Source organism: Sinocyclocheilus grahami, unplaced genomic scaffold (assembly GCF_001515645.1).
Source record: "Sinocyclocheilus grahami isolate Dianchi unplaced genomic scaffold, SAMN03320097.WGS_v1.1 scaffold125.1, whole genome shotgun sequence".
NCBI lineage: Eukaryota > Metazoa > Chordata > Actinopteri > Cypriniformes > Cyprinidae > Sinocyclocheilus > Sinocyclocheilus grahami.
In genome coordinates this window covers 81,249-93,099 of record NW_015505304.1, presented here as the reverse complement: position 1 = coordinate 93,099, position 11,851 = coordinate 81,249, and the positions used below count along the sequence as shown (strand labels likewise).

Genomic DNA, 11,851 nt, shown 5'->3' with positions numbered 1-11,851 from the left:
ATAGTCTTTTTGTGGCTTAACATTTACAAATACTAGTCTGTATTTAAGTGTAATCACCTACGTTTGATTAATTCATTTAAAGTTTGACAAATTCCGTGACATTCTGCGTTATACAGTAAATTCCATTTTTATGAGTAGATTCCGTGATTCTGTCCGCACGATACAGAGAGCAGAGGAGAATTGTAAGCGCGTGACCATATCGGTTATTGGCTAACAGTGGGCATTTCATTAAGCACTGTATTACTGTATTTCCCCAATTTTTACATTGAGATTTCCTTTCCATTTTTTAACACTCATTTAAAGTACTTTTTTTAAAAACACTAATAATTTAGTAACAGCATTAAATATAATCATTAGGCAAAATAGCGTAGAATTTTACTGTTGTTTATTTATTTGTTATTTAATCCCACATTTACACAATATACTATGAACATTTATGGATTAATAGAAGAATCAGATATAAGTGTTTTTTATCTGATATAATAAATGTAACGAATTAAGAACCACTTAAAGTACCCAAAATCTGATTTCCTATCTATCTGTGCCACATTGTAGTTTAAAATGCCATTCTTGCAAAGATTTGTTGCATTAATAGTTGTTGGGGTGAGCTGAAAAGTTTGTTGCAACCACATTTTATGCCGAGCCAAAAGTTCTAAATGAGAAAGTAAGTCAAATACTAACTGGGCTGTAAAGATGAATCAGTAAATAACATACAGTATTGTATGAAAGAATGCATAAACAAGGTCTGTGGATGAGTTATTATCATTATGTGAGCAGATCCGTATAGACTTGAATAGTTCTGAATAAAAATAACAAACCTGTCAAACCACATTAAGAGTGTTGTGTATTAGTTTGCTGTAACCGTGCCATATTAATGTGCATTATTTTATGTCAAATTAATGAATTATCTGAAATCGCTCTTCGAGCATCATAAAGCTCTGGATGAAAAAGTGAGAGTTTTTTTTTTATTATTCATTTGGTCTTGTAATTAGGACTGCATGATATTGGAAAAAACTGACATTGGTATATTTTGTTTTCCTGCGATATGAAAAATACAGGAATTGTCACCGGATGACTTAAATAGTTGAATCATTACTCAAGTGATTTTGTTGGAGGGTGCATCTGCATAGAAAATAATAATACATTTTCATTCATTTTTTAAGTGTGAAATAATTTTAGGGCTGAATGGTTTGGAAAGTACTTAAAAAAAATGTTGTTCATACTTTGATTCCACATTCTCACTGTTTCTGACCAATTCAATATGACTATAAAATAATTATTTTTATAAAATAATGAACAAAATAAGAAAGATATTTTAATAATATGGTAATAAAAATCTAATTCACTTTAATACTAAGTACCAATATTTACATCTGTTAATGTAAATGTAAATTTACATTTAATTAAATCACAGCCATCGCGATTTGACAATCGCACTAAGCTATACTGCGATATCAATTTAATTTTGATATATTTTGCAACCCTGCTTGTAACATTTTAAAGAAACAAATAAATGCTTTTCATTAATGCAAAGTCAGTCTGACTATGTAACATTAGTAGTTAATCACATAACTGGAATTGGAATGAATGCTGACAGGGCTTTGTTGGCACATGTAAATGTGGCTATTAAAGTCTTTTTTGTTTTTCATTTGCACAGGTGCGTGAAAGGTTACGGGTGGCTCTTGAAAGGGTGACTACATTAGAAGGACAGCTGGTAGCCGCCACTCAGGAGGTACGGCCGTTTTTGTGTGTGTGTGTGTGTGTGTGTGTGCGTGTGTTTAGGTATGCATGCACACTGGTATGGATTTGCTGATCTCATTAACATCTGTCCAATGAGCACCTGCCCCCCGCTGTCAACCCATGCAGGAAATGCACGCAGCCTGTTTCCATCACTCACATGCTGCTAAGAGTTCAAGGAAAGCCAGTGCACTTGACATGCTTTAGATTTACACGCTTTCAGAACTGCACTGGAACAAATACTTTTAAATGACAATTTAGACTGACAGTGTCAAACAGGCAACTTTTATGCTATATGTTTAACACAAAAAGTTTAATAATTAAATAAATAAATAATAATTAAAAAATGTGAGGCTACATAGAGGCAAATCAAGGCCTAAAATTAACCCATGAATTATAAAACACAGAAGAAAAAAAACATACTAATTCAAAGTGATTCCGTAGAATGAATGTGACTCTCCAGTGCTACACCATTTAGGATGATCCAGTTCACTGGAATGAATAAAACGTTCAAATCGGACCATTTAGGTGAGCATGAGTTATCCCTCAGCTCAGATACTAAAACAGAGATGTAGCATTTGGTTGCATTACTCGAACCAAATTGGTCCTTGTGGTGGATTGTGTGTCATAAAACTCTTAAAACACAATCTTTCTTTCATCCCTTCCTCCCAAACCTGATTGTATTGTCCTCTTACTGGAGATAAAGAGACTGTAACGCTGCGGATTCTTCACTCTATTTTGTAGCTGTCTTGAATGCTGCACTCATACAGTAGAGGGTTTTGAGGGATTCTTATGAAGCGGTGTCTCGTCAGCCTCCTCTAATGCTCTAATACAAACGAGCTATAATACAGAGAGCCTTGTGAATATGTAAATCACATACCTTCATCCAAATACTGGCATGCAAATTAATGTGTACATATTTTAATTGTCTTTCTCCAATTTACACATTCAGTGGGTCTGATATGCGATGATTCAAATGCAAATGGACCCACCAGTATTTCATTAATACCTTCATAACATGTGGCTTTTAAGCACAATGATAAGTTAATTCCTCAGTTTGTATAATCTTATCTCCCACAAGTCTCCTAGCCTGCCTTAAGAAGACAGGAACAGCGCTCAAATGCTATTAGAAGGAACACTATTAAATCCCACTATCACCCAAAATGTACATCTTCATAATGTGCAATTGTAAAAAAAAATGAAGTGCATCATTGCCTCTGCTGTGGTTCGTGAACAGTAATCATGTGCTATGCCTCATTTAATGTAGCATGAATGCTGTGTGGTACTGTAGGTTAGTTTAACACATTTAACAACCTTTATAGAGGGACTTTGGTGTGTTTTTGTTTATCTAGGTGGTCATGTTGAGACAGAGAAAGGATGGACAGGCGGATGGGGATGCTGTGGACAGGATGGACAGCTCTAAACCTACATGGAAGGTACATGTGCTGTAGTTCTTTTAAGTTGGATTAGCATAAATTTGAATATTTTAATTTTGGATAGTGCTTAAAATAACAAATTTTTGTGTGCTAAAGCGATCTAAAGTACATTTCTACAAACATTTACTTACTAATAATATTTTACATTTAAAGGGTAATATCACAAAGACATTTTCGTGGAACTTAAGGATCAAAGAGACTGAAAATAGCCATATAGAGTAAAACTACATTATGACTAACATAAGTGGAGGGAGGAAAATAGTAAAAACAAAATAAATGATAAGACTAAAGCTAAATCTTTAACGGGGCATTCTGTACATTATTCTGTAAAATATAATGTTCAGTTATGACACAATGCAAATGTCTTGCCAAAGTAAACTACTGTTCAAAACTTTGGGGTCATTAAGATTTATTTATTTATTTATTGGAGAGAAATAATACTTTTATTCAGCAAGGATGCATTAAATTGATCAAACGTGACAGAGAATAATATCTGTAATGTTACAAAAGATTTCTATTTCAAATAAAACAATTTTTCTAATAGAATCCTGACAAATGTATATTGGTTTTTTGACAGCCGATGCTGATATCTTGGAAAGCAGGGTGGCCGATGGCCGATATAATTTTATTTATTTTAATTAATATTTAAGAAATTTAAAAATAATTTGAAAATGGATAAAAAAATGAATGTGTTAAATAAACATACTTATACTTTAGATGACTATTTAAGAAGTATTTTTCGGCCAAACAGGAAAACTTATCGACCGATGCCGATATTTAAAAAAAAAAGCCAAATATCGGCCGATATATCAGCCTTGGCGATATATCGCTCGACCACTAATCACGGCTGCCACAAAATATTAAGCAGCACAACTGTTTTCAACTGATAACAATAAGAAATGTTTCTTGAGCAGGAAATCAGCATATTATAATGATTTCTGAAGGATCATGTGATGGGAGTAAGGGCTGCTGAACATTAAGCTTTACCATCTCAGGAATAAATGTAATTTTTAAACGTACTTAAATAGAAAAGCTATTTTAAATTGTAATAGCATTCCACAATATTGTTTTTGCTGTATTTGCTCAAATAAATGCAGCCTTGGTGAGCATAAGAGACTTCTAAATGTTAGTGTATGGCCCCATAGGTTTTATCATTACTTACACCTTGCAACAGTTTATATCTGAGGCACTGGTCCAAAAGGGATCCCTCCTGCTCTAATACCTCTCTCACAGATGGTATTTTCTTCGCTACTGAGAAATAAACTGCATTGATTATGCGCCAAGTGCTTTTGCCCTTCAACCTTCAGCACAGGCTGCTAAATTGTCTCCTGTCTCTGGGTGTGACTCACTTCTAGCAGTCAGCAAGCCAACAGGAGTCTGGTCAATAGGAGAATTGTGAATTGCTCTTAATCTTTGATCCTGTGGTTCATTGTTTAAATATCACCTTATCTTTTATTTATGTATGTGAAATGCAATTTATTGATTTTCTGTAGTGCAAGATTTTTTTTCAATGCAGCAATATCGATTTTCTTATTAGTACACAAAATTAGTTTGGGAGCAGATATTAGATTGCGGTTTCATTATGAAAGTCTGTCTTTAAAGTCAGCATGAAAAGAAAATGTACCCTATTTTCTGTTTCTATCTTTTCTAAATGCATGTTATATGGCTTATTGTGAGTGGAACAAATTGACACTATTTCAAATTGACACTATTTCAACTTCATCCTGACTATAAGATGCTTTTTTTCATGTTAACGTATTTCCTATTGAAACAGGAGGTTGTGACAGGATTTAAAGCTATTACATTTGTAAATTTACTAAGATATAGAATATTTTTGTTAGCTTTTAGGAGTGCTGTAGCATATAGATGAGCTTATACTTAACAGAATCCAAATAATAAAACTCCAAATTTGATTTCATGGGGTCTTTAAGGAGCTGATTGTTGATTGTCAGACAGTCAGTGTTGTGTGTCAGCATTTTTCTGAAAGGTTACTGAATCTGAAACGGTAGCTAAAACTGCTCCTAATGAGGAAGAACATTGCCCTGCTGACTGTTTGATACTTCACCGTGTCTGATTCACTGTCTCTTCAGCAGTCTGTGTGTGTGTGTGTGTGAAGCTCTTTAAGTAACTTGTGCCATTTATTAATGGAGCTCTTCCAGATGTCATTCATGTTCTGGCTTTTGTAAGTTTATTTTAGATCATTACTGTCAGATATTATATATAAGCAGTCAGAAGGAAATCTGGACTGAGAAATATTTTTTTATATATTTTTTCAAAATGTAAGGGAAGAATAACCCTGATGGCTACTATTATAATTTCTATAATTGTATTGTAATAGAACAAGAGCAAAACATGTTTTGGTGGGTTTCTCCTGGGTGTTGTTTTAGCATCCGAAAGGTTGCGGTTCGTAATATTACACCTTTTATTACAGAGGAAGATAATGAAAATGCCTGCAGGCTTTTCCCAAACATACCTTTTTTGTGAAATGTACAATTGTAACAGAAATGTCTTACATTTATGTACATTTACAGTTGACTTCAAACTGCATGTGTGATTAGTAACAGTGAATCATATAGAGCTTGACAGAGAGGATGAAAGCAGACAGAAGTAGATTGCCAGAGATGGCAGACGTGGTCCAGACTGTGTGTCTCTCTGGAGAGCTGGCTCAAGCCTCCCTGGAGGGCAGAAATATGGCTGATAGTCCCTGTGGTTCATGGCTCATCAAATACTTGAAACAAAGTTTAGCCTGTCAAAGGCCGACACGGGTTTTTCTGCAGACTCCCAGTAGAGTGACTGAGAGGGTTCTGCAAAATGTCTGATAAAGCTATAAAAGTCAAAGATCATAGCATATGAGGGCATTTTTAAGAATGGGCATTTTGCACCATGTGAACTTTTTATGTGGGAGTTAAACCACATTTCAAGTTATGTATTGCGTTTAATAGCATTCTCTGGTAAAAGGTGGTTGAAATGAGTCATAATTGTGTCATAAATAAAAGACATCCTAGGTCTTGCTAAGTATCATTTCATTTCTGGCAATTAATATGTCCCAAATACACACATACATTTATTTATTTATGTGTGAAAATTATTTTGAAAGTCTATATTTTGACGAAGAGAGATGGTGGGGCTTTTTCAAATGTTTTTCAATTGTTTTCTTTTTCTTTTTTTACAATTTATCTTTATTATAGGCAAAATTGTTTGATAATGCTGGTCAGTGACAAGAGTAAAACAATTAAATCAATCCATACAGACATTTGAACATTTTTACACCTTTTGAAAATATTTTTACAGCCATAAACATTAAAGTGATAGACAAAGGTATTTTGTTTTATAGATAAAGGTAAATGAAATCTAATTGTTTTAATAAAAGTTGGTTTGTAGTTCAAGATAGCACCTGCTAATGAAATAGTAGAATTATTATATGATTTTAATGAAAAGGGGGATTTAAGTGGCACCGTATTAAATTAGTATATTTTGAGCAATTGCAAATGTAAATATAAGGGGTAAATGTTATAAAATGTGAGAGACAAGAAATTATAAATGAGTTGTCTTTGGCGGACTGCCTGCTGTGCTTCTGAATCTCTGAGCTCTCTCTGAAGAATTATTTAATTAACAGCATGTAATTCAGTTTAATGCCGAGAAGCACATCAGTGCCAATCAGCATTACTGACATCCACAAACAAATATGGCCAAAAACATTTCAGAAAGGCCTCTGTAAAAGTCCTTTTGTCAGCTTTACAGTAGTGATATAGAGTCAAGCACCCCCATGTGCCCTCATTAAATGTGCCTCTATGGAATTCTCCTGTCAGCCCTGAACTGGACGTTTCAGTTTTGAGAAAGCAGACAGTTTTTGGGGAAAAGATACATTTAACCAGGTTGTATTTTTGTTTCCAGCCTTGAATTTTAAGGCCTGCAAAATCACTAGTGTGGAGGTTTTAATTTGCTCGGCTGTATAAAGTAGGTGGATGAAATGCACGGTCACGATATGATGCATGCGAGAGAACCTCTGAACTCCTGAGGCCATAATTGCAGTCAAGCTGTTTAACTTGCTGACTGTGTTTTTCAGACTCTGACTCAGCGTATTTTGCCTCTCTGAAAATGATTTAGAAGTTTATTTTTGCATTCTGAAGCTCATTTGGGAACCTAAGTGGAAATCAGGGGACCGATAAACAAGTTTTAAAGTTCTCGACTAGGTCTCCATTGCATCACTAACATATCTTTATGTTTGTGACAGAGGCTTCCCAATGGCTCCATCGATGCCCATGACGACACCAGCAGGTCTCTGGAGCTGCAGGAACTCCTGGATAAGGCCAATAAGGAGCTGGGCCAAAACAGAGAGCGGATCAGCAGCCTGACCAATCACATGTCTGAGCTTGAGATGGAACTGGCTACCGCCCGCAAAGACCTACTGAAGAGCGAGGAGATGAGTGCCAAGCACCAGAGGGACATACGCGAGGTTAGAATGATTGGGGAGAGAGGAAAGAGACAGAATGGGGACAGAGCGATGAGGGCTTGTCTCAAGGAAGACAAAACATCAGGCAGTGAGGACATTTTCTCAACAGCTTTATTTTTGCTGAGAGACAGAAGGTTGCAAATAATGCAATTATGACTCATTCCTTGGCTAGGTCTAAAGATTTAGGGTATTTAAAGGAACTGTTCTCCCCAAAATAATTTACTTTGCAAACCACTATTAGTTATTGTGCCTTGTGTATATGTACATGTATATGTGTATGTGTATATTATGTATATGTGACATAAGGGTCCATTTTTTGAAATTTAGATTTTTTTTAATTGAGAATAAATAAGCTTTCTATTGATGTATGTTTTGTTAGGATAGGACAATATTTGGTCGAGATACAACTATTTGAAAATATGGAATCTGAGAGTGCCAAAAAATCTAAATATTGAGAAAATCACCTATAAAGTTCTCCAAATTAAGTTCTTAGCAATGCATATTACTAATCAAAAATGAAGCTTTGATATATTTACGGTAGGAAATTTACAAAATATATTCATGAAACATGATCTTTATTAATATCCCAATGATTTTTGGCATAAAAGAAAAATCGATAATTTTGACCCATACAATATATTGTTGGCTATTGCTAGAAAAATACCCATGCAGCTTAAGACTGGTTTTGTGGTCCAGGGTCACATGTGTATATGTGTGTGTGTATGAGGACTTTGCCTCCTCATTTCAGGACACCACTGCAGCACATCACTGAAGACTGTCATTCCAGTTATGACTTTCTGATAAAAAAAAAAAGTTAAACATTCACAGGTGAAGCATTCAAAATAAGATCAATAAGGTGTATTAAGAAAATAGATTCTAAGGGTGCTTTCACACTAGCACTATGTGCGCACCCGGGTTCGTTTGACGTCAAGAGTTGGATAATGTGAATGCTGTTTTCTGAACCCACATTCTTTTGAATCTTTTGAATCATGACACATGAGCTGTTCTGTGTTAACACTTCAAGTTTCAAGCAAACAAATCTAAGTTTTCAAAATCCGAAGTACCAAAGTGAAGCGAGCAAGCGTCCATTAATTTTGCCGACTTCTGCATAAACGTTGCATTAGAGATAAACAGTTGACACTTTGATGACACAAATGCACTCTGGTAGTGGAGGTCGGATCAAATTCTAGTGAATTTCAATTGTATGCCGATTTTTATCAGTTTCATTGTTTAGATTACTTTTCCATAAGTTGTTGTAGGGTTTTCAAACTTCCCTAGAGTTTTTGTTTTCTCTTACTATGTGCCTGTTCGACAGGCGATGGCACAGAAGGAGGACATGGAGGAGCGAATCACAACATTAGAAAAGCGTTACCTGGCCGCCCAGAGAGAAACCACCTCAATCCATGACCTGAACGACAAGCTAGAGAACGAGCTGGCCACCAAGGACTCACTTTACCGACAGGTATGCCAACCTTGAATCAGGCCTGTGCTGATTTGAAGTTAATTTCAAGTATGAACGCTGTAGGTCTGTGCTGGTTGATGTCCCATAATGCAGTTGAGATGTTCTGAGAGTCATGTTCCATCTGTGCCTGTGCGTATGAAGGGTGCATGTTAGTCAGAGGGGGTTTAATTAGCCCTAAAGCAGCAGACTCATGCTGGAATGCTTCAGAATCCTTCAGCACACTGAGAAGAGGCATGCTGGGAGGAAGCAGGTACCGCCCGACTGTTTTAATATCCAGATTCATCAGCTGGAGAAAGAAAGAGGATTCCCAACTGCATTGATGTTGGTGCCAGTTTGGACAGAGTGTTTGTTATGAATGCAGTGGGTATAAATATCTTAAAAGAGATGGATAAATCAAGACATCTGCTCTTGTATAGACAGCATGTGTTTTGTGCTTTTGCGCTCAAGGCAGGGTTGTTGTCAGGGGGGGACAACCAGGAACGTTGCTTTGGGCCTAGCCCACTTATTGGGCCCAGGGAGAATTGGGCAGACCTAAAAAAAAGTGTTGTCCCAGGCCATGTGAATATTCACAGCGGCTCTGTTTAAGCATATGAGAATGAAAAACTGCATTACATCACATTGATTTTTACAGTGATAGATACAGTACCCTACCCTTAAAAAGTTTGGGGTCAGTAGATTTTTATTTTTTATTTTTTTGGCATTGAAGACATCCATAATGTTACAAACAATTGCTGTTCTTTTGAACTTTCTATTCATCAGAGAAACCTGAAAAAAATATGATCACAGTTTCCAGGAAAATATTAAGCAGTACAACTGTTTTCAACATTAATAATAGTAAGAACTATTTCTTGTGCAACAAATCAGCATATTAAAATGATTTCTGAAGGATCATGTGATGCTGCAGACTGGATTAATAGATGCAGAAAATTAAGCTTTGCCATCACAGAAATGAATTACATTTTAAAATATATTAACACAGAAAACAGTTGTTTTCATTTGTAAAAATATTTCACAATATTACGATCAAATAAATGCAACCTTGCTGAGACTTTCTCCAAATACATAATTATCTTAACGACCCCAAACTTTTGAACAGTAGCGAATAATCCAAATTTTGACTTTGAAACTTTCATTTGAATCATGTGTATGTACTTTGTGTGTTTGTACACTGGTGGTTTGTTTTTATGTGCACTTATATTTTGTGTTGTATGTGTGCTTCCTTTTTTAAATGTACTGTATGGTATGTTTTCGTTCACGTGTGTGTTTTGAGTACCTTGTAACCATGTGTGGGTCTTACCTTTGTATCTCAATATCTGTGTTCTTCTAAAATGGGGGTGTCTACATGAATGTACACCCTCTGTTTATCTTATTTTTGTGCGGTTTGCATGCACTTGTCTTTTTATCAGAGCGAGGAGAAGGTGCGGCACCTCCAAGAATTGCTGGAGTTGGCGGAACAACGGCTACAGCAAACTATGAGGAAGGCGGAGACTCTGCCCGAGGTGGAGGCTGAACTGGCCCAGAGAGTGGCCGCCCTCACCAAGGCGAGTACTCAGTCACTTCTCCAGACAACAGCAGCAGGAAAAAATTAGAGAGTCAGTTCATAAGATTATTTTCTGTCAGGAAAATGCCCTCTGAGATGGTGATGAAACAAATGATAAGGTAAAGAAGGGCGGAAACTGACATGAAAAGATTACACAGCAGGATTAGATATGAGATAAACAACAGAAGCTGTTCAAAAGACCCACTGAGACATGATTTAGAGAAACATCTAAAAGTTCTATGATGGGTCAAGACCCAATTTTAGGTTGCAGGTATGTTCTAACTGGATCATGGAAATCAGGAACAAAAAAAAGTGAATGGCATATTAGGCAGATGTAGATATTAAGCTAAACAATTGACATTAAGCAAATGCCAACATTGTTTAACCAAAGTATGTGTGGTATAATAAATACACCCCATATTACTAATATTAATATGGTGCTATTTTAGTTTATAACTTAAATTCAGTTTGATTCCAAGGCAATAGTTTTCATTTTCATTTAGTTTAAATTTGTTTTTATTTCAGTTAATGAAAATGTTGTTGAACAGATTTAGTTTTAATTTAATTTAGTTAATTACTCAATAGGTAAATCACATTTGTGCTATTGTTGATATCATGTTGATAATCTTTAATATTTTGGACCTATAGAGTTCATGGTACTTTAATTAAGATTGTTGTTTTCAAGCAATTTTGTTGGGTCTTTTCAGTGTTGGGTTTCCACTTGATGTCCAAAGTAGAATTTGGATCTTTAAAGGGGTCATATGATGCTGCTAAAAAGAACATTATTTTGTGTATTTGGTGTAATGAAATGTGTTTATGCGGTTTAAGGTTAAAAAAACACATTATTTTCCACATACTGTACATTATTGTTTCTCCTCTATGCCCCGCCTTTCTGAAATGCGTCGATTTTTACAAAGCTCATCGGTCTGAAAAAGTGAGGTGTGCTGTGATTGGCCAGCTATCCAGTGCGTTGTGATTGGCCGAATACCTCAAGCGTGAGACGGAAATGTCACGCTCCTCACCATACTGTGTTGATGCCCTGTCAGGCTGGAGCGATGATTCAAAAACATGAAAAACCATTATAAAGGAGGCATTCGTTGCATTCAGTGGGGACATAATTATGGATTTTAATGACTTGTACTGTCTTTTTACGCGTTGCGTTGCATCGCGCCGCGTAAACATAAAACCATGTCTGCATTTGTGATCGGAGAAACAACAAACAA

At 35.8% G+C, this 11,851-nt stretch overlaps 1 protein-coding gene across 1 annotated transcript in view; it reads left to right on the top strand.

Annotated features, from left to right (window-relative positions):
* Positions 1-899: 899 nt before the first annotated feature.
* The window catches only part of LOC107590170 (liprin-alpha-2-like), a 33,342-nt gene continuing 22,390 nt past the window's right edge, over positions 900-11,851 (top strand). The window contains exons 1-6 of the mRNA XM_016278793.1: positions 900-950; positions 1,658-1,732; positions 3,090-3,173; positions 7,408-7,629; positions 8,942-9,088; positions 10,495-10,629. Of these exons, the coding sequence (XP_016134279.1) occupies positions 900-950; positions 1,658-1,732; positions 3,090-3,173; positions 7,408-7,629; positions 8,942-9,088; positions 10,495-10,629 (714 nt within the window). The remainder of the gene's footprint in view (positions 951-1,657; positions 1,733-3,089; positions 3,174-7,407; positions 7,630-8,941; positions 9,089-10,494; positions 10,630-11,851) is intronic.